This window comes from Hylobates moloch, unplaced genomic scaffold (genome assembly GCF_009828535.3).
Source record: "Hylobates moloch isolate HMO894 unplaced genomic scaffold, HMol_V3 SCAFFOLD_4, whole genome shotgun sequence".
Taxonomy (NCBI): Eukaryota; Metazoa; Chordata; class Mammalia; order Primates; family Hylobatidae; genus Hylobates; species Hylobates moloch.
The window spans coordinates 160,925,134-160,947,909 of record NW_026652279.1 but is presented as its reverse complement, the minus strand read 5'-3'; the positions used below and the strand labels follow the sequence as shown (position 1 = coordinate 160,947,909).

At 44.8% G+C, this 22,776-nt stretch overlaps 1 protein-coding gene across 4 annotated transcripts in view; it reads right to left on the bottom strand.

The window, feature by feature from the left end:
• The window catches only part of PCCA (propionyl-CoA carboxylase subunit alpha), a 448,216-nt gene extending 428,610 nt beyond the window's left edge, over positions 1 to 19,606 (bottom strand). For 2 of the 4 annotated variants that reach the window (XM_032151213.2, XM_032151217.2), the window contains exons 1-2: positions 19,474 to 19,606; positions 3,727 to 3,804 (exon numbers count right to left, since the gene is read on the bottom strand). In XM_032151213.2, the coding sequence (XP_032007104.1) occupies positions 3,727 to 3,804; positions 19,474 to 19,578 (183 nt within the window). In that variant the 5' untranslated portion in view covers positions 19,579 to 19,606. Of the gene's footprint in view, positions 1 to 3,726; positions 3,805 to 19,473 lie in introns of those variants that run through there. The other 2 variants (XM_058438035.1, XM_032151215.2) reach the window with 2 other exon arrangements.
• Between the last annotated feature and the right edge of the window lie 3,170 nt (positions 19,607 to 22,776).

Below are 22,776 nucleotides of genomic sequence, written 5' to 3'. Positions count from 1 at the left end.
GCCAGGCACGGTAGCTCACGCCTACAATGCCAGCACTTTGGGAGGTGGAGGCAGGTGGATCACCCGAGGTCTCAGGAGTTCAAGACCAGCCTGGTCAACATGGTGAAACTCCATCTCTACTAAAAATACAAAAAAAATTAGCCAGATGTGGTGGTGTGTGCCTGTAATCCCAGCTACTCGGGAGGCTGAGGCAGGAGAATTGCTTGAACTCGGAAGGTGGAGGTTGCAGTGAGCCAAGATCATGCCACTGCACTCCAGCCAGGGTGACAGAGCAAGACTCTGTCTGAAAAATAAATAAATAAATAAATAAATGTGCTAAACCCAGACAGTTACAAACATTTATTTATTTTTAGTAATTACCAGTGATCACCAATGTGGGAGGTGAGTTAGCTATTTCTGTAACTTCACTATAAGGTTATAATGAAAGCAAGTACCAGACCAAACTCTATCCATACATACAAACATTTATTAAGACATAAAAAGAATCATAAAACCTGCTTGATAAGTTCAGTGAAATCTTAACTTCCTGCACTTTGTAAGGCTCCAAAAGACTGCAAGAAAGGCTCACCTTAGGCAAAAAAAAAAAACCAATATTCTGATTTGGCTAACGATACTGTCAGACTAAGCCATCAAGAATCCACCAGACAAGTGGCTGAACACAGAACTATTCATTTAGGGATCGGGCCAGAGTATTATCTTTAAAGGTAAAGAATTAAAGGCCAACTACATTATTATATTCTAATAGTACAAAGGCAGAGAATTTCTCTAAAGTAATAGCCAATAACATATATTGATGAATATCACAAACTTCCTCAATGACAGCCCATTTCTTGTTTTCTTTTTTTTTTTTTTTTTTTTTTTTTTTTTGAGACAAGATCTCGCCCTGCAGCCTAGCAGTCTGGAGTACAGTGGTGCAATCATGGCTCACTGAAGCCCTGACCTCCTGGGCTCAAGTGATCCTCCCACCTTAGCTTCCTGTGTAGCTGGAACTACAGGCGCACACCACCACACCCAGCTAACTTTTGTGGGGTTTTCTTTTGGTAGAGACAGGGTTTCGCCAGGCTAGTCTCAAGTTTCTGACCTCAAGCAATCCACTGGCCTCTAACTCCCAAAGTGCTAGGATTACAGGCATGGGCCATCACACCTGGCTGATAGCCCACTTCTAACAGTTATTACGCTAATGAGGAAGGTTACCAGTGTTTATAAGGAGAAAGATGGCTGAACCGTTTGTAGTATTCCACCCCTCTAGAATGTGGCCTCTTCAACAAATGTTAGTTAACCACTCTTAAGAGTGTAGCCACTCAGGATAGCTGATTACTTCGAGATTGGAATGCAACACATGGATACATGAACCCCAAAGCGTATCACCTATGATGAAGATTTTAAATTAAACTACAGCTTTTACAACAGGGAGTTTATCATAACTAATTCAACAGACCTGCACTATCCAATATAGTAGCCACTGGCCACATGAGGTTATTGGGCTCTTCAAATGTGGCTAATCAAACTGAGATATGCCAGAGGTGTAAAATATACACTGGATTTAGAAGACTTAGGGCCCAAAAAAAAGAATCTAAGGTGTCTTGTTAATACTTTTTATACTGATTATGTACTTAAATAACATTGAGATATTATTTTCACCTGTTTACTTGTTTTTTAATGTGGTTATGAGAAAATTGAAAATTGGCCAAGCACAGTGGCTCATGCCTGTAATCCCAACACTTTGGGAGGCTGAGGCAGGCAGACATTTGAGGTCAGGAGTTCGAGACCAGCCTGCCCAACATGGTGAAACCCTGTCTCTACTAAAAATACAAAAATTAGCCAGGCATGGTGACATACACCTGTAATCCCAGCTACTCGGGAGGCTGAGGCAGGAGAATTGCTTGAACCTGGGAGGCGGAGGTTGCAGTGAGCCAAGATCACACCACCGCACTCCAGCCTGGGTGACAGAGCAAGACTCTATCTCAAAAATTAAAAAAAAAAAAAAAGAAAATTGAAAATTACATTTGCCCTGTGTATTAATTGGTTTTTACATTGCTATGAAGATACTACCCAAGACTGGGTAATTTATAAACAAAGGTTTAATTGACTCCCAGTTCCGCATGGCTGGGGAGGCTTCAGGAAACTTACAATCATGGCAGAAGGAAAGCAGGCACCTTCTTCACAAGGCAGCAGGGGAGAGTAGTGCAAAGGAGAAAATGCCAAACACTTGTAAGATCTTAAGATCCTGTGAGAACCAACTCACTATGATGAGAAAAACATGGAAGAAACTGCCCCCATGATCCAACACCTCCCTCCCTGAACACATGGGGATTACAGGTCGAGATGAGATTTGGATGGGGACAGAGCCAAACCATATCACACTGCAACTGTGCTTCACATTGTATTTCTACTGAACTGAAGATATGTAGACTCTTTCTTCCTCCAGGCCTCCAGATTCAAAAGAATCTAGAAAGCAGTATTGTGCACTTCAGCACATGATTCAGAAGATACCTCAGACATGTCATTCTCAAATAATCATTCCTGTCGGTTGTATTTTGATGACATTCACCTTGAACAATCCCTTCTTAAACAGAATTCCCGCCCACTTCAATGCCTTCATTGCTATGAAGGCATGAAACCATATTTTATTTCCAATCACTTCTTCTAGTCCCTACAAGGCTCAAACATTATTGTAATAGCATTTTAATTAGAAACCCCTTGTCCTGAAATTTATAATACACAAAATTACTTTCAATCTAAATGAATCACATAGGCCAGGCACAGTGGCTCACGCCTGTAATCCCAGCACTTTGGGAGACCGAGGCAGGTGGACGACCTGAGGTCAGGAGTTTGAGACCAGCCTGGCCAACATGGTGAAACCCTGTCTCTACTAACAAACACAAAAATTAGACGGGTGTGGTGGGGTGCACCTGTAATCCCAGCTACTCAGGAGGCTGAGACAGGAGAATCTCTTGAAGCCGGGAGGCGGAGGTTGCAGTGAACAAAGATCACACCACTGTACTCCAGCCTGGGCAAAAGAGCAAGACTCCGTCTCACAAATAAATAAATAAATAAATAATATAAATATTAAGTAAATGAGGCTAGGTGCACGGTGGCTCACGCCTGAAATCCCAGCACTTTGGGAGGCTGAGGCAGGTGGATCACCTGAGGTCAGGAGTTGGAGACCATCCTGGCCAACATGGTGAAACCCCATCTCTACTAAAAATACAAATGTTAGCCAGGTGCAGTGGTGGGCGCCTGTAATCCCAGCTACTCAGGAGGCTGAGGTGGGAGAATTGTTTGAACCCCAGAGGCGTAGGATGCAGTGAGCCTAGATCACACCACTGCACTCCAGCCTGGGTGACAGAGCGTGACTCCATCTCAAAAAAAAAAAAAGTATTAAGTAAATGAAAGAAAAACTCAATAGTTTAATTAAATCTCTCAACTGCCCAGTCTTTAAGAATGAATGTTTTCTTAGTTATTCTGCTGAAAACAAAGGAAACACATGGTAAATGCATTCAATTTTTGCTAAAGATATAAATACAAAATTAAAAAGATTAGACTGTGGCCCACAATGAAAAACAGAATACCTAAAGACTGAGCACCTATAGAAACGTATAATGCTAGAGTGATCAATGACCGCACAGCCTTAACAAAATCTCATCTGTCCACTGAACACAGTGTGGAGACAAGAAAGTAAAACCATGGTAAGTTAGTTGTTGAGAGTATCTTTTAAATACTTACTTTCTCATTAGGATCATATCCCACTGAACCAAGATTACGGGACACCATTAAGCACTGTCTTGAATAGTACGGAACATTCTACAAAAAAAGGAAAGCAAAATAAATTGCAAATAATTGATGGGCTTTAGAACATTTTTTCAGGATATTTCTTCCAGTTAGGTTCTAGCGAACGTGTTTGATCAATAAATGTAGTTCTAGGCAATATAACATAATTATAATTACGGAAGGGAAATCATATCTACAGACACAGCCCCTTGGCATGTAAGAGAAACCAAAAGCATCAAAACAATCCCCAGAAAAGCAAAACGAGAATTGTCGAGGGGCCAAGCAAATCTGAAGAAAGCCTTTCTGATCATGCAAAAGGATAAGGCAGAGTCAGAAATGTCACAGACCACACAGAACTTTCAAAAACACAAAACGAGAGTCTTGGTCTCAAGGAGCTTCAAATTTCACAGTGGCCAGACATAATAAAATATTATTTTTATATTTGCTGATGTCTTCAGCATGATTTCTTATTTCACATTTTCTGGTACAAAAGTGGTTTGGCTGATAAATATGAAAAAGCAATACCAGTAATCAAGGATATTTCTCATTCATTGAACTGTTTGTGAAGAAAGTGTGTCCGGAATTGGTGGGTTCTTGGTCTCACTGACTTCAAGAATGAAGCTGCGGACCCTTGCCGTGAGCTCCTAAGGTAGCACGTCTGGAGTTTATTTCTTCTGATGTTCAGATGTGTTCGGCGTTTCTTCCTTCTGGTGGGTTCGTGGTCTCGCTAGCTCAGGAGTGAAGCTGCAGACCCCCACGGTGAGTGTTACAGCTCAAAAAAGCAGTGTGGACCCAAAGAGTGAGCAGTAGCAAGACTTACTGCAAACAGCAAAAGAACAAAGCTTCCACAGTGTGGAAGGGGACCCCAGCGGGTTGCTACTGCTGGCTCGGGCAGCCTGCTTTTATTCTCTTATCTGGCCCCACCCACATCCTGCTGATTGGTAGAGCCGAGTAGTCTGTTTTGACAGGGTGCTGATTGGTGTGTTTACAATCCCTGAGCTAGACACAAAGGTTCTCCACGTCCCCACCAGATTAGCTAGACACAGAGTGTTGATTGGTGCATTCACAAACCCTGAGCTAGACACAGGGTGCTGACTGGTGTGTTTACAAACCTCGAGCTAGATACAGAGTGCCGATTGGTGTATTTACAATCCCTGAGCTAGACATAAAGGTTCTCCAAGGCCCCACCAGAGTAGCTAGATACAGAGTGTGGACTGGTGCATTCACAAACCCTGAGCTAGACACAGGGTGCTGATTTGTGTGTTTACAAACCTTGAGCTAGATACAGAGTGCCGATTGGTGTATTTACAATCCCTGAGCTACACATAAAGGTTCTCCACGTCCCCACCAGACTCAGGAGCCCAGCTGGCTTCACCCAGTGGATCCCGCACTGGGGCTGCAGGTGGAGCTGCCTGCCAGTCCCGCGCCGTGCGCCCACACTCCTCAGCCCTTGGGTGGTCGATGGGACTGGGCGCCGTGGAGCAGGGGGCGGTGCTCATCGGGGAGGCTCGGGCGGCACAGGAGTCCACGGAGGGGGTGGGAGGCTCAGGCATGGGGGGCTGCAGGTCCCGAGCCCTGCCCCGCGGGAAGGCAGCTAAGGCCTGGCGAGAAATCGAGCGCAGCGCCGGTGAGCTGGCACTGCTGGGGGACCCAGTACACCCTCCACAGCCGCTGGCCCGGGTGCTAAGCCCCTCATTGCCCAGGGCCGGCCGGCTGCTCCAAGTGCGGGGCCCGCCAAGCCCACGCCCATCCGGTTCCGGTTCCCGCTCGCGCCTCTCCCTCCACATCTCCCTGCAAGCTGAGGAAGCTGGCTCCAGCCTTGGCCAGCCCAGAAAGGGGCTCCCACAGTGCAGCGGTGGGCTGAAGGGCTCAAGTGCCGCCAAAGTGGGAGCCCAGGCAGAGGAGGTGCGGAGAGCGAGCCAGGGCTGTGAGGACTGCCAGCACGCTGCCACCTCTCAATAGCATATCTTAATGCTTAAAAACATTAAGAAAAGTGAGTAAGCCAGGCACGGTGGTACAGCCTGGAATCCCAGCTACTCAGGAGGCAGAGGTGGGAGTATTACCTGAGCCCCAGAGTTTGAGGCGGCAGTGAGCCAAGATCACGCCACTGTACTCCAGCCTGGGCAACAGAGCAAGACCCCACTGAAAAGAAAGAAAAGAAAAGAGAAAAAGAAAAGAGAGAGAGAGAGACACAGAGAGAGAGAGACAGAGAGAGAGAACGTGCCAGTGTCACTGTTAAAGCTAGATGGAAAAAATGGAGGAAAAAAATCAGCAAAAGGCAACCAACAGGTACCACCTCTTAGAACTTTCTAAGATGATAGCAACTCAAATAAGAAACAAAATGTTTTTATAGCAACATTTTTAAATGAACTGAAAAATTTGTACAACTATTTTTTAGAGAGTTGGGCACCATGGCTCGCGCCTGTAATCCTAGCACTTTGGGAGGCCGAGGCAGGCGGATCACCTGAGGTCAGGAGTTTGCGACCAGACTGGCCAAAATGGCGAAACCCCGTCTCTACTAAAAATACAAAAAAAAAAAAAAAATTAGCAGGGCATGGTGGCACACACCTGTAGTCCCAGCTACTCAGGAGGCTGAGGTAGCAGAATTGCTTGAACCCAGGAGGCGGAGGTTGCTGTGAGCCTAGATCGTGCCATTGGCACTCCAGCCTGCGCAACAAGAGCGAAACTCCTCAGAAAAAAATAATTAATTAATTAATTTAAAAAATGTAATCTCTGTACAAAAGTGGAGGTAAAAGATACAAAAAGATATAGTTTATAAAATAAAACCTTTACCAAGTAAAAGACCAAGAACAAGAAGGAACTGTGAACGGGAAATTATTACTGTGTCCCCATTAAAGACCAAGACTATCTCTCATATATTCCTTCAAGCATAACTGTGAGTGAAAAGAGTATTATCCCCAATTTTATGACAAAGTTGAGTCCCAAGGACTTTAACTTTTCAAAGGTCACAGGCTGAGGCTGTAATGGTTATAAGATTTAACCACAGATCGGTCAAGAGCTTTCTGAAGTTTTTTATTTCTAGATAAGAAAAACAGTGGCAATTCCCACATAAACACTAATATCTACTCAAAGATATGATGTTGTTCCACAGAGCTTGCACACATGTGAACTTGTAATAATGTGGCCCAAAGCTGTAAAACGCATAGGTGCCTCCCAGTTAGTCAGTAACCAGAAGTAGAACTCGGGCCGGGCACAGTGGCTCACGCCTGTAATCCCAACACTTTGGGAGGCTGAGATGGGCAGATCACTTGAGGTCAGGAGTTCAAGACCAGCCTGACCAACATGGAGAAACCCCATCTCTACTAAAAATACAAAATTAGCTGGGCGTGGTGATGCACGCCTGTAATCCCACCTACTCAGATGGCTGAGGCAGGAGAATCACTTGAACCCGGGAGGCGGAGGTTGCAGTGAGCCGAGACTGTGCCATTGCACTCCAGCCTGGGCAAAAAGAGTGAAACACCGTCTCAACAAAAAAAAAAGAAGAAGAAGTAGAACTTGTACAAGCAAACACAACTATAACAGAACAACTACCAATGTGAACCATTCCCACGACAAGTCTGAACTGGTTTGGAGTCAGCCCCATAAAGGCTCTGTTCCTATTTACTCCTGGGAGACATTCATGGAAGGTCAAAAATGAAGAATCAGGTCAACACTCAGACCATTTGTGTAAAGCCACAACATAAAGTTTATTTTCTAAATGCAGGAAAACATTTGTAGAAGTCTGCTAATTTGGACCTCTGCACAGAATTTTAACGTTTGTTGTTTTTGTTAAGCATGTAACAAACTGGCTACACGCCCAGTCCAAAATTCTTTGTAAGGTATTTCCCAGCAACAAAGGTTCTGAGAAAGAACTTTAATCAATTCTGTTTATGAAGACTAGCCAATCACAGCCAAAAGGAGAAAGGTCAGGGTGTGCAAAATGACTCCTCAATAACATATGGCCATTGGTTCTCTCCCACGGGAATAATGATTTCCTATATTTTCCACACATAGAAAAGAAATGCCTGCAAATGGCTTGGCACATAGGAAGTGGCATTGACCCTCAGAGTCATAAGTCTTGGGTCAACTCTCAGCTGTGAGTCATTGAGCTAATCATTTCTCTGGGCCCCCGTTTCCATCTACAAAATGTAGGTGATGACACCTCCCTGATTTCCTAGGGAGTTGTTAAAACGATCAAATGAGTTTTTATAAACAGTAAAGTGCCAAAAAATGTAAGGTTCTACATGAAAACTAAATCCAAATATGCAACTGTCACTTTCTTTCTTTTTTTTTTTTTTTTTTTTCGAGAGGGAGTCTCGCTCTGTGGCCCAGGCTGGAGTGCAGTGGTGCAATCTCGGCTCACTGCAAGCTCCGCCTCCCGGGTTCACGCCATTCTCCTGCCTCAGCCTCTCCGAGTAGCTGGGACTACAGGCGCCCGCCACCACGCCCGGCTAATTTTTTTGTATTTTTAGTAGAGATGGGGTTTCACCGTGGTCTCGATCTCCTGACCTCGTGATCCGCCCGCCTCGGCCTCCCAAAGTGCTGGGATTACAAGCGTGAGCCACCACGCCCGGCCCCACCTTCTTTCTTAAAATTATACCAGAACCACTTGGGAATTACCATTAGAGAATAATATAGTCAATAAGAGTTCTGGTCTAGACTCAGATTCTGACCTGAATTCGAATCTTGGCTCTGACATTTCCTAGATATATAGAAAGTTTCTTCATTTGTACACTGGGGATAATAATAGTACTTATCTAGGTCACAATGCTGCTATGAGGATTAAATAAGAATGTCTAACATGGCTAGCAGAGTCTTGCATATATTATCATCAGCGCACAATAACTTAGACAAAAAGCGGGGGAAATGGTAGGCTTTTTTTTAGACAAACTGGATGCACGCCTTCCAGCCACTGCAAACAGGGAAACAAATCCTGTTTGCAGTGGCTGGAAAAAAATCCTTTCTTAAGATTAGATAGCACCAGCCAGGCAAAGTGGCTCATGCCTGTAATCCCAGCACTTTGAGAGGCTGAGACAGGTGGATCACGAGGTCAGGAGATTGAGACCATCCTGGCTAACACAGTGAAACCCCGTCTCTACTAAAAATACAAAAAATTAGCCGGGCGTGGTGGCGGGCGCCTGTAGTCCCAGCTACTCGGGAGACTGAGGCGGGAGAATGCCGTGAACCCGGGAGGCAGAGGTTGTAGTGAGCCAAGATCACGCCACTGCACTCCAGTCTGGGTGACAGAGCAAGACTCCGTTTCAAAAAAAAAAAAAAAAAGATTAGACAGCACCTACTTTCATAAACAAGATGTGGCCTCACGTGGCAGTTAAAACTGGTAAATCCACTAGCAAATATCTTAAAGAACAATCTGAACACTTTTTCTGCCAAAACCAAAACTACTGTTAACATACCCACAGTACCATTCAGGTGAATAATACTAAATAACTCATTATCGGATAAATTCATTATCAGAATGCATTCTGCTTCAAAGAAGAAACTATCCTCAAAACTGGGTTAATAGAGCTATAAAATGATCTCACCAAGGTCAAAGTAAACATTAGTTTACTTCATCTTGCTTCATCTGTAAAATTCCAGGTGAAGGTCTTATCCATGTATTACGACACGGTATTTCATCATGCATTGTAACAGAGCCCATGCCCTTCTCTGAAGACACTTAATTAAGTCTGGCTTTTTCCTGAAAGCACAGCTTTTCTTTCAAATAGACTATTTAGTCTTCAGGATCTTAGAGACCATTCCAATCTTCAACGTCTGCCAAAAGCCAAGCTGAACACCTAATATTTGAGAGAGATGTTCAAGACTCAAGATTCTCTGGGCTCTGGCTCTGTACTAAGCTCGAGCACCAGGAAACTATACATGTCAACCCTAGAGCTCCATCACCCCACCCTTGACTCTTCAGCCAGGCCATTCTTCCCCATCCCACTGTAGCAGATGTTGTCAGTGGCCACTCAGATCCTCTCTAACTGCTGTGTTGACAACTAACGGCTCACACCTGCCCCCTCATCTCGACCATGTTCCTCAACTATACAGTTCTCCATCAAGCCTGAGAGCTCCCCCACCCTGCCTGGCCAAGGGCTGACTAACACTGCATTCAAAAGGCCAGTCCCAGCACCTCAAGGTGGGACTTGATCAGTAGCACAGTCTGTGCCCTACAGCTGTTCCATCCAATATGGTAGCCACGAGCCACATTCAGATGTGCTCTAACAGTAAACTACACACTGGATTTTGAAAACTTAGTACTCAGAAAATGTAAAAGACCTCATTAGTGAATTTTTACATTTACATATTCAAATAATACTTTGGATATTTGAATATATTAAGTAAAATATATTAATTTCACCTTATTTTACTTTTTTTGTTTTTTTAAGAGATGGAGGTCTCACTATGTTTGCCCAGGCTGGACTGCAGTGACTACTCACAGGCACAATTATAGCCCATGGCAGCCTCTAACTCCTAGGCTCAAATGATCTTCCCACCTCAGCCTCCTAAGTAGCTGAGACTACACGTCCCTGCCACCACACCTAGCTTTGTTTTACTTTTTTTTTTTTTTGAGACAGGATCTCACTCTGTTGCCCAGACTGAAGTGTAGTGATAGGATCACAGCTCACTGTAGCCTTGAACTCCTACAATCCTCCCACCTCAGCCTCCTGAATAGCTGGGACTATGGATGCATGCCACCATGCCCCACTAATTTTTTTATTTTTTGTAGAGACTGGGCGGCAGGGGGGGGTTCTCACTATTTTCCCCTGGCTGGTCTTGAACTCCTGGCCTCAAGCGATCCTCCCACCTTGGCCTCTTTGCTTTACTTTGTTAACATAAGTATTAGAAGATTTTTGTTTGTTTGTTTTTTGAGACGGAGTCTCACTCTGTCGTCAGGCTGGAGTGCAGTGGTGCCATCTCGGCTCACTGCAACCTCTGCCTCCCAAGTTCAAGCAATTCTCCTGTCTCAGCCTCCCGAGTAGCTGGGATTACAGGCATGTGCCACCATGCCTGGCTAATTTTGTATTTTTAGTAGAGATGGGGTTTCTTCATGTTGGTCAGGCTGGTCTCAAACTCCCGACCTCAGGTGATCCACCTGCCTCGGCCTCCCAAAGTGCTGGGATTACAGGTGTGAGCCACTGTGCCCGGACCATTCTTTTATTTTTTAATTGAGATGTAATTCACATACCATAAAATTTACCCTTTTAAAAAAGTATACAACTCAGTGGTTTTTAGTATATTCACAAGGCATGGAACCATGATGGCTACTGATTCCAGGACATTTTTTATCACCCCAAAAAGACACCCCTTAATTATGCACTGTCACTCCCATCCCCTCTCCTCCAGGCCCTGGGCAACCACTAATCTACTTTCTGTCTTCATGGATCAGTCTATTCTGGAGACTGCATATAAACACAATCATACAATAGCGACCTTGTGTGTCTACTCTTCAAAAGTCACTCTTAATTCCTTCCTTTCCCTGTTTGTACATACCTTACAGATACTGTAGGTTCAGGTCCAATTCATTATTGTTCAAAACAATTATCGCTCAAAAATGCTAACAATCATCTGATCCTTCACCATGTTAGCCAGAATGGTCTCAATCTCTTGACCTTGTGATCCGCTCGCCTCAGCCTCCCAAAGTACTGGGATTACAGGTGTGAGCCACTGCGCCCGGCCTCACTTCTTTTCTTAAACCCCATGAACCAACCTCTGCTTCCAAGTTTTCTTCTGCAGCATCCTCACCTCTCTCAGCCTTCGTAGAACTGAAGAGAGGGCCTTGCGCTGGATTAGACTATGGCTTAAGGAAATGTTGTGGCTGGTTTGATCTTCTATCCAAACCACTAACGCTTTCGCCACATCAGCAATAAAGCTGTTTCACTTTTTTTAATCAGTTGTGTACTCACTGGAGTAGCACTTTTAATTTCCTTCTAGAACTTTTCCTTTGCATCACAATTTGGCACAAGAGGCCCAGCTTTCAGTCTATCTCGGCTTTTGACAGGCCTTCCTCACTAAGGATGATTTCTAGTTTTTGATTCAAAGTGAGAGACGTGTGACTCTTCCTTTCACTAGAACGCTTAGAGGGTTATTAATTGGCCTAATTTCAATATTGTTGTGTCTCAGAGAATAGGGAGGCCTGAGGAGAGAGAGAGACATGGGGGAATAACTGGTTGGAGAAGTCAAAACACACACAACATTTATCAATTATGTTTCTCCAACTTATATGGGCATGGTTCACGGCACCGCAAAATATTTACAATAAGAATATCGAAGATCACTGATCACATATCACCATAACAGACATAGTAATAATGAAAAAATTATCAAAATGTTTCACAGAGACACAAAGTAGGTATGTGCTATTGGAAAGATGACACCAACACAGTTGCTCAAAGCAGGGTTGCCACAAACCCTCAATCTGTAAAAACAACAAAAAAAAGCAGTATCTGCAGGGTCAATAAAGCCAAGATATGAGGTATGTCTGTATCTGCCTTCAAACCCCACAGCAAGATACTGGCTCTAGCTCCAAAACATATTCCAAGTCTGACCAGTTCTCACCAACTCCAGTGCCCTAGCGCAAGTTACCATCATGTCTAGCTTGGTCTTCTACAACAGCTTCCTGATGGGTCTGTTTCCACTGTTCCCACCCCAGTCCCCAATCCTACTCCCACCCCTACTAAGACATTCGCTACATACTAGTCACAAACGTCTTTTCCAAACATAAATTCAATGTGCTTAAATGCCTCCAACTGGACTCTCACTATTAAATTCCAAATACAAGCCCCTGATGACTCTGTCCCGCCTACCCACTCCTCCTCCCTCATCTCCTAAGATCACCCACTCATTCAGTTCACTCCAACCACAGCAGCCACATTCATCCCTTAATTATGCCAAATGCAATCTCCCCTCAGAGCTTTTGCCCTGGCACTCCTTGGTCTGCAATGCTAGGCCCCCATATAGTCACATGGCTGGCTGGCTCAGTTTCCTGTCCAAATGCCACATGCTCAGAAATGTCCCCCATGGTCTCATTAGGTAACATCCCCAACTCAGCAACACTACCACTCTCTATCCCATTAACCTATCTTTTTCCTTCGAGAGCACTTCTCACTCTCTGAACTTTTCTATTTATACGAGCACAGTCTCCTTACTCAAATGTAACCACAATGGGAGCAGAAACATTCACGATTATATTCCCAACTCTAAGTAGTGTCTGACACATACTACGTGTAGGTGAATTGAACGGTAGCCCCTAAAACGATGTGTCCACATCCTGGAACCTGTGATAAAGGGTCTTTGCCAATACAACAAAGTGAAGGATCTCCAGATGAAATCATCCTAGATCTTGTCATGGCCCTAAATCCAATGAAAAGTGTCTTCATAAAAGAATGAGAGGGAAAGACGCACAAGAAGGAGGAGGAGAAGGCAGCCATGTGAAGACAGAGGCAGAGACTGGAGTGATGCAACCAGAAGCCAAGGAATGAATGCAGCCACCAGAAGCTCAAAGAGGCAAGAAAGGATTCTCCCCTAGAGCCTTCAGAGGAAGCATGGCCCTGCTCATGCCTTGATTTCAGACTTCAGGCCTTTAGTACTGTGGGAGAATGAATTTGTTGTTTTAAGCCACCAGGTCCATGGTCATTTGTACAGCAGCTCTAGGAAACCAAAGGTTTCTTGAATAAATAATACCAAAGAGAGGGCAGGGGCAGTGGCTCACATCTGTAATCCCAGCACTTTGGGAGGCCGAGGCAGGCGGATCAATTGAGGTCAAGAGTTCGAGACCAGCCAGGCCGACATGGTGAAACCCCGTCTCTACTAAAAATACAAAAATTAGCTGGGCATGGTGGCACATGCCTGTAATCCCAGCTACTCAGGAGGCTGAGGCAGGAGAATCACTTCAACCCGGGAGGCAGAGGTTGCCGTGAGCCGAGATCACACCACTGAACTGCAGCCTGGGCAACATGAGACTCCATCTCAAAAACAAACAAAGAATACCAAAGAGAGTATGCCACATGGCTGCTGTATTAGGTTTTGTGAATGAAATCACAAAACTGTATCTTCCAACATTCTTTTTTTTTTTTTTTTTTTTTCCCAGGCTGGAGTGCAGTGGCGCGATCTCGGCTCACTGCAAGCTCCGGCTCACTGCAAGCTCCACCTCCCGGGTTCACACCATTCTCCTGCCTCAGCCTCTCCGAGTAGCTGGGACTACAGGTGCCCGCCACCACGCCCGGCTAATTTTTTTTGTATTTTTAGTAGAGACGGGGTTTCACCGTGTTAGCCAGGATGGTCTCGATCTCCTGACCTCGTGATCCGCCCGCCTCGGCCTCCCAAAGTGCTGGGATTACAGGCTTGAGCCACCACGCCCGGCTCCAACATTCTTTAAATTCACTTTTATTTTGATCTTATTAGGTTGATCCCATCAGTTTGTGGGGTTTTTTCTAACGAAAATGTCAATAGGTATTTAAAATAAAGAAACTAATTTTTGAAAGTTATGCAATATGCTTATCTTTCAAAAAATATAATTTTGCTTCAACTATTTAAGGGTATTGTCGAAACGAAAGCAGCATTTTTTGTATATAACACTTTACCATGCTACTAAAATTATTCTCATTAAAGATAAAAGATCTTACCAAATTATTTCACCAATCTTTTTTTTTTTTTTTTTTTGAGACAGAGTTTCGCTCTTGTTGCCCAGGCTGGAGTGCAGTGGTGCAATCTTGGCTCACTGCAACCTCCATCTCCTGGGTTCAAGTGATTCTCCTGCCTCAGCCTCCCGAGTAGCTGAGATTACAGGCATGCGCCACCATGCCCAGCTAATTTTGTATTTTTAGTAGAGACAGGATTTCTCCATGTTGGTCAGACTAGTCTTGAACTCCTGACCTCAGGTGATCTGCCTGCCTCGGCCTCCCAAAGTGCTGGGAATACAGGCATGAGCCACCGTGCCCAGACTTTTTTTTGAGACAGGGTCTTGCTGTGTCACCCAGGCTGTAGTACATTGGTGTGATCACAGCTCACTGCAGCCTTGACCTCCTGGGCTCAAGTGATCCTCCCTCCTCAGCCTCCTCTCAAGTACCTAGAACCACAGGCACGTGCCACCACACCCAGCTAATTTTTATTTTATTTTATTTTATTTTGTAGAGATAGCCAGGGGCGGGGCGGGGGTGCGGTATCACTGTGTTGCCTAGGCTGGTCTCAAACTCCTGAGCTCAAGAAATCCTCCCACTTTGGCCTCCCAAAGGGTTGGGATTGCAGGTGTGAGCTACCACACCTGGCCTCATCAATCTTTTATTCCTTAGCCTCTCTGCACCTGGGACATAGTTAGGGACTATGTTTTAATTTCTTTTTCTCTCCTTTGTACGTGCCATAGTACCTGGAACTTAGAAAATGCTCCACAAACACTTTGAGTAAAGAGCTAGATCTCTAGACGAATGAATGAATGAATGCTAACTACTTCTTGAAATTTCTTTCCTAGATTTGGTAACACTACACTACATTGGCTCCTCTCAAACCATACCTCTAACTCCTCTTGTCTCTTCTTCCTTCTTCCAAATCCTAATTTAGGGTTATAAGACGAAGCATTTATTCAATTAAATATTAACTGACTCATTATATCCTTCAGGGTTCACAGATTCTAACTCTAACTCTAGCCTCGTATCCCTGGCCCAAAAGCCAGCCACTGATACCCTCTGTCTTCCCAGCACCTCAGCATGGCTCCTATGGGCATCTAACTCCAGATACCTACAATGAAACACTATGTTTCCAGCCCCAACGAAAAAATGTTTCTTCCCAAATTCCTTTTTCATCCTTGTTCTCCCACCTACATTTTTTAAAGTCTGGAATCATTTCAACAAATCCTTTTCCCTCACTCTTCATCAGAAATGTCACCATCTTTTCCTCTTACTTAGAAAAGGACTTGAGCAGTTTTTACCTCTGTTCTGAACCTCTCAGGAACAGAATAAAATCCAAGTGGTAGATGTATAAATATATAAATGTCTATAAACATTTTTTTACACCAGAAACTAGTTTCTGTAGTAATCTCAGAAATTTTTTTTCCCAAATGATTTGTCAGAAATTTATCAGCATGTTGGAAAGATTAACCTCCAGGCAATTCTAAAGCATTCAGATAAGCCTAAACATTCTTTTCCATATTTACTGATTACAAAAGAAAATAATGGATTTCAAGTAACACAGGGCTTAAACATTCAAATTTCATGAATGCATCACACAATGAGACCATGATTCAAATGAGACAATTTGTAATTAGAAAAGCAAGCCGAGGTGGGTGGATTGCTCAAGTTCAAGAGTTCAGGAGTTTGAGACCAGCCTGGGCAACATAGCAAAACCCCATATCTACAAAAAATAAAAATTAAAATTAAAAAACAGCCAGGTGTGGTCGTACGTGCCTGTGGTCCCACCTACTTGGGAGGCTGAGATGGGAGGATGGCTTGAGCCCAGGAGGCAGAGGCTGCAGTAGGCCAAGATCATGCCACTGCACTCCAGCCTGGTCAACAGAGCCAGACCCCATCTCAAAAAAAAAAAAAAAGGAAGAAAGAAAAGAAAGCCTTCAGAATCATATTATCTAAGGTTCAAATTCTACTTCAGCCGACTGTGCTTTTAAGCAATTACTTAACTGCCCTGAGCTTTGTTTCCTCTACTGTAAAATTGGGATTTTTTACCTAGTTGTTATAAGGATAAAAGATACATGAAAAATCACACAGGCTCAGTGGCTCATGCCTGTAATTCCAAGCACTTTGGGCGGCCAAGGCGGTGGATCAAGAGGTCAGAAGATCGAGGTGGCCAACATGGTGAAACCCCATCTCTACTAAAATACAAAAAAAAAAATTAGCCGGGGGTGGTGGCGTGCACCTGTAGTCCCAGCCACTTGGGAGGCTGAGGCAAGGGAATCGCTTGAACCCAGGAGGTAGAGGTTGCAGTGAGCTGAGATCACGCCACTGCACTCCAGCCTGGCAACAGAGCGAGACTCCATCTCAAAAAAAAGAAAAGCAAAGAAAAATCATGAAAGGCATATAAGAGTTCAATAAAAACTATAGCAATTACCATAAAACCAACATCCTGGAGCCACTGAAAACATTTACGCAGAAGAAAAAACTAGGCATTAAAACAGAATGTGTTTAAAAAGCTGACACACAAAACAAATAAGACTAAAAGGTGAACTCTACATATACCCTAAAAATAAATAAACTCTGTTGACTGGCTAAAAGAATGGTCAGAACTCTCTAGACTAGACCCTAGAGTTAGCTGGCTGCTTTCCAACCAACCAAAAGGTTTGCAGAGGTGGAGGGAGGGATGGGAGGGGTTAAAATCTTCAAAAGATTCAGCTTCAAACAGACTCAGTAGAGCATATTTCAAGTTCATAGAAGAGAAGGGCAGAGAGAAGCTAAGCAACAGCTCAAGTTCCCCTAGAGTGATAGTGAACTTCAGAGATGCTTCCCACCCCAAGGAGGAATTCTTTGCGGGCACAAACATAATGCTACTCTATTGTTACACATTCAGCACCTATTGTGTCAAACATTGCAGTAAGAACACAGAAATAGACAAGATGCAGTCTCTGCCAACACATTAAAAGGAAAAAACCAGGTAAGAATCATCAAAGCTTATGTATTACACAGTAAGTGTATAACAAGTGTACAACAGTAAGTACAGTAACAGCCTTCCTCTCAGCCTCTCCAATCTAAAATGTCAGTGTCATCCCTCCCACCTCCAACATCAATGTCTTCCCACTGCTCTAAGACAAACACCAAACCTCATAATATGATCTATAAGAGCCAGCATGGTCTGACTCCTGCCAGCTTCTCCAACACCATCTACTCTCCGCATCAGAGCCTCTGTAGGCTGTTTTCAGTTCTTCTAACCTGTCATTCCCTCTGGCCACAGGACCTTTGCACACACTGCTCTCTCACATATAACATTCATCTCCTCTGTTTGTTAAAGAAGGTCACTTCATCCTTCAAAACTTGTCTCAATTTTCAGTTCCAAAGGAAAACATTCCCTTGCCGTAGGTAGTATAGTATGATTAAGAGCACAGGTTCTGGAGTTCTAAATCCTGTTTGCCACTTATTGGCACTATAGCTTTGAGCAAGTCACATTAACACTTAGTGCCTCACTTTCATCTTCTGTAAATGGGGGACATACAACTGTTGTGAGATTGAATAAATTAGTTCAAGCAAAGCAACAGAACAGTATCTAAGACACAGAACTCAAAATCTTGGCTTGGTCAAATTCCTCTATTTTATTTTCTTATAGCACCCGGGCATCTCCCCTAATACCATTTTACACTTATTACACTCTCCCTACTACCGTAAAATTTCTAAGAAAGCAGAAACCATATTCATTCCCCAGAAGTGGAAGACAGGAGATATTCAGTAAATATTTGTTGAAAAAAATAGCTACAAGAACGAAGCTGATGCCCAAGGAAGAGACCTGTCCAATATACAAAGCCTCATGTGCCTGACCCCAAAGCCCACACTTTCCACCATACCAAGTTGCCTCCTATGTAAATGCGTAAGTCTTACAGCTGCAACTGAAGTGGCCAACAAAGATGAACAGAATGATAAAGATTAAAGAACACTAAACTGTATGGGAACCCAGAAAACAGTGAAAGTCCGCACGCTGAACTGGACACAAAACAAACATAGGTGCCACTCACTTCCATGTCGATTAAGCTCCAGCTCTCATACTGCCCACCTGGGGCTCGGTTCCCTCCTCTTTAAAGAGTAGGATGGGGCAGGTCGTCCCTAAAGTGTCTTCAACTTCTAAAATTCAATGACTATAAATCAAGTTATGTGGCAATGTTTTAATAATTATTTTTTAAAAGGAAGTTTAACAAGCACACTGAACCAGCTGACAGATGGTGTTCGGGGACCTTCATTTTAAAGAATGTGTTCAAGTGCCTCAACAAACCTTATAAAGTAGGTTAGGTGGTCTGTGCCCCAGAATTAACGACAGACTCGATGCTGACGGGAGACAGAGCTCAGAAGCACACACCAACACTCCAACCTGTTTGTCAATCTGCCATCGTGACAGCCTAGGTATACAGAACAGTCATGAAATGTGTTTAGAACAGTGCCAAAATCAGGCTCACCACTACACCGAAAAGGAAAGTAAGTTCACAGGATGCATTTGGTACACAGTAGACTGGGGTGTCATACAATTAAAACAGGCTTTCAAATGAAACGTAAAATCTATTAGCAGTCCTGACATCGTATAATACTTTAAAAGATAGGACAAACTCACAACCCTAACTCTACTTGAGCAACAGTTCACAGTGTCCCTTCAAAAATGCTGGAAAGAGGCAACAGAAGACGGAAACTATAAGGACACCTAAAAATACACCCTGGAAAGCTTAAGACAAAGCCAATGCCGCGGGGCCCTGGAAGCAGACCTCGGGCAATATGCCTGCCCAAAGCTATCAGCCGCCTCGGAGGGCGTGCGGGCACCCAACTGCCTCCGCCCTAGGCCTCTCTGCTCCGCAGGATCCCCGCGAGGAACAACTGCAACGAGGGATGCCTCCTGAGCCCGCTGCCACGCGAACTCCGGGAGGGAGGAGAGCAAGCGGTGTAGCTCAGGCGGAACTGGGGCGCGCGGGCAGCCGGACCCAGCCAGCGCTCTCCCGGCGCCAGCCGCCCAGAGGTGGCACGGCTGGAAGCCCAGTGAAGCCCGGACCCGCGAGGCCCCGTTGCTCCTCACCTTCAGGGTCCGCAAAGCCGCGCTCAGCATCAGCTGCTGCGGCGGCCACCGCCCACGCCGTCCGGCAGCGACCAGCGATGCTGTACCGACCCAGAGCCCCGCCATTGTTGTCCCCGCAGACCGCCCCTCTGCTGACCTCTCACACAGCCGGAGGGGGCGGAGAAGGGGAGCGCATGGGCTCCGGCAAATCACGAGCCAGAAACCCGATGCCCCGCCCCCTAACTTGCGGAAAGGGGAGGGTGAGTGGTCGGCCAGATCCGCCGGATCCGGGATCCGGGAGACGCGCTAGGACCTGGCGGGCTTGTCGGCTGGCTGCGCGTCCGGCCGCTAGCGGAGCTGGAGGCCACCGGCCAGAGCCGACCCCAGGAGTGAGAGAGGCAGGGACGCGCGTGAGTTCCGGCGGCCTGCACCTGGCAAACCCCGTACCTTCCCAGCATCGGCTCAGCAACCCACGTGCATTCAGGCCGGTTAATGTCAGTGAGTCACCTCCGCGCCTTGGCCACCCTGGAGTCCCGAGAATCCGCAGTTCCACACAAATGCCCAAACTACATTCCTGTATGTTCGAAAGCGTAAATTGCAAAGCACAAATCCAGGCAAGGTTTTGAACGACTGTAATAACACATAAAAAGTTCTAGGTCTGGAAATCAGAGATCCGAGCTCAAGTCCTACCTCTGCCACTTAATATGTGTGTGTGAAAGAAATTAGCCACAACTAGAGTCAGTCTTTGTTGCTTGCAAGCAGAAACCCTTGTTAGTACAACTACTGGCCAGGCGCAGTGGCTCACGCCTGTAATCCCAGCACTCTGGGAGGCCAAGGCGGGAGGATAACCTGAGGTCAGGAGTTGGAGACCAGCCTGGACAACATGCCGAAACACCGTCTCTACTAAAAATACAAAAATTAGCTGGGCGTGGTGGCACACTCCTATAATCCCAGTTACTTGGGAGGAGGCTGAGGCAGGAGAATTGCTTAAACCCTGGAGGTGGAGGTTGCAGTGAGCCGGATCCTGCCACTACACTGCAGCCTGGGTGACAGAGCAAACTCCGTTTCGAAAAATAAAATAAAAATTAGTACAACTATTAAGGGCCGGGCCGTGTGCTAGAGCCTCAGATTCCCTCTTACTTTAGATTTTACAAGAACCTTAATGGAGTGTATATTATTTCCATTTGGAGAAACTGAAGCTTTAGCAGGGTAAAGTCACTCAGCGAGTAAAAGGTCAAACTAGGGTTTGAACCCAAATCTGGCTGCCTTGAGGGACTGGGCTCATGTTTTGCTCTATTATGGAAATTTTAAAATATATACAAAAGAGATAAAATAGTACTGTGATCACCCAGATACCCATTACACCGCGTCAACGAATCAACATTTTGTCAATCTTGTTTCATCTATTCCCCTTTTTATTTTTTGCAGGAATATTTTAAAGCAAATCTAAGGCATCAGACCACCTCACCCATAAACACATCAGTATTAGGGATTCTCCTCTTAACTACTTTGCATCTCCTGCAGAGTCACCTTGAGAGAGTTACAAAGCTAGGAATGGCCTAGAGTACGCTACAGCATGGTAAATGCCCAAAGAGAGATAAATAAAATGGGGATATCAGAAAGGTGACATTTAATGGAATTTTAGAATGTAAATAGGGACTTTTGTGACAAAATGAAAAGGATTATCAATTTCACAGGACTTCTCACTTACGTACCTCAGTCTTCATTCATTTTCTACCTGGGAAACTTGCTTTTCTTTTTTCTTTTTTTGTTTTTTGTCTTTTCCCCATGTTTTACCCTTTGGATTAGTTTTCCTTAGGCCCTATTTGTTTTTCTTATAGGAGTTCTTTCTATGAAAGGCACTTGTAGCAGAAACTGCTTCTCATGCTATCCATTCTCCATGCATTACCTTAGTAAGAGTGCCCCTGAGATCTAGCTGGGTACATGGCCACCCAGCGAAAGGCTGCAATAGCCAGCCTCCCTTACAACGAGGTGTAACGCCATGACTAAAGTCTGGAATGTAAGGACTGTGCCCTCCGTGCCCTCTTCTTTCTTACCTAAATAAAGATCTACATTTCCCAACTCCCACTGCAGCAAGGGTGCTTACCAAGATTTGGTTACTGAGTTTTGGCCAATGGGACATAAGCACAAGTGACATAGACAACTTTTGGGTTATGCCTTTAAAAGGAGAGGCATGCCTTCCACTTGCCCTTCTCCTCTTTCCATTTGCCAGAATGTGGACACTACAGTGGAGGTAAAGCTGTCATCTCAGATGATAAGAAGGAAGTTAGGTGATTGGGGAGGCAAAACAATATACCAGGAGCCTTTGGGTGCCTAATTCTGTGGAGCTGCCACGTCAAGCCTGGAACGCTTTGTTCAGATTTTTATGCAAGCAAGAAAAATACTGTATCTTGTTTAAGTTATTGCATTGTGTTTTTTTGTTTTGCCTTTGTTACAGCAGCTACATGTGTGTCCTCACTGATAGAGGACTTTTATCTTTGCCTTTTCCATTTAAAGTTATAGATTGTGGCCAGGCGCAGTGGCTCACGCCTGTAATCCCAGCACTTTGGGAGGCCGAGGCGGACGGATCACGAGGTCAGCAGTTCGAGACCAGCATGGCCGACATGGTGAAGCCCCATCTCTACTAAAAATACAAACATTAGCCAGGCATGGTGGCGGGCCCCTGTAATCCCAGCTACTCCGTAGGCTGAGGCAGGAGAATCGCTTGAACCCGGGAGGTGAAGGTTTCAGTGAGCTGAGACCGCACCATTGCACTCCAGCCTGGGCAACAGAGCAAGACTCTGTCTCAAAAAAAAAAAAAAAAGTTATAGATTGTAAGGAAAATACCCCCAAGGAAGTTGAGGACACAGCAGAGTTAGACTGTCTCCAAACCTGTTCATTCTTCTGAGTGCACTGCTCAGAGCATCCTATTGGGCAGCATATCCTGGCCTCCTTTCCAGTTCCATGTGGTAATATACCTGATTTCTGGCCAATAAAATATGAGAGGACATGAAATTCAACAGCCCCTGGGCTTGGCTCATAAAACCTTCCATGTAATCCTCCACACCTTTTCACCTCTCAGCTGCTGAGACTTTTCTAGGCACTACACAGAAGCAGCCTGAGTCTCCAGTAGTGAAGGAGAGCAGAGTCTTCTCACTATCCTGCACCAAACTGTGACATGAGCAAAAAATAAAGCTTTTATTTTCTCACACCATTGAGATTTGAGGATTGCTAGAGCAGTTAGTCTTCCCAGCCTAATACAGTATTAGTAGAGGACAATTAGGCCAGACACAGTGGCTCATGCCTATAATCACAGCACTTTGT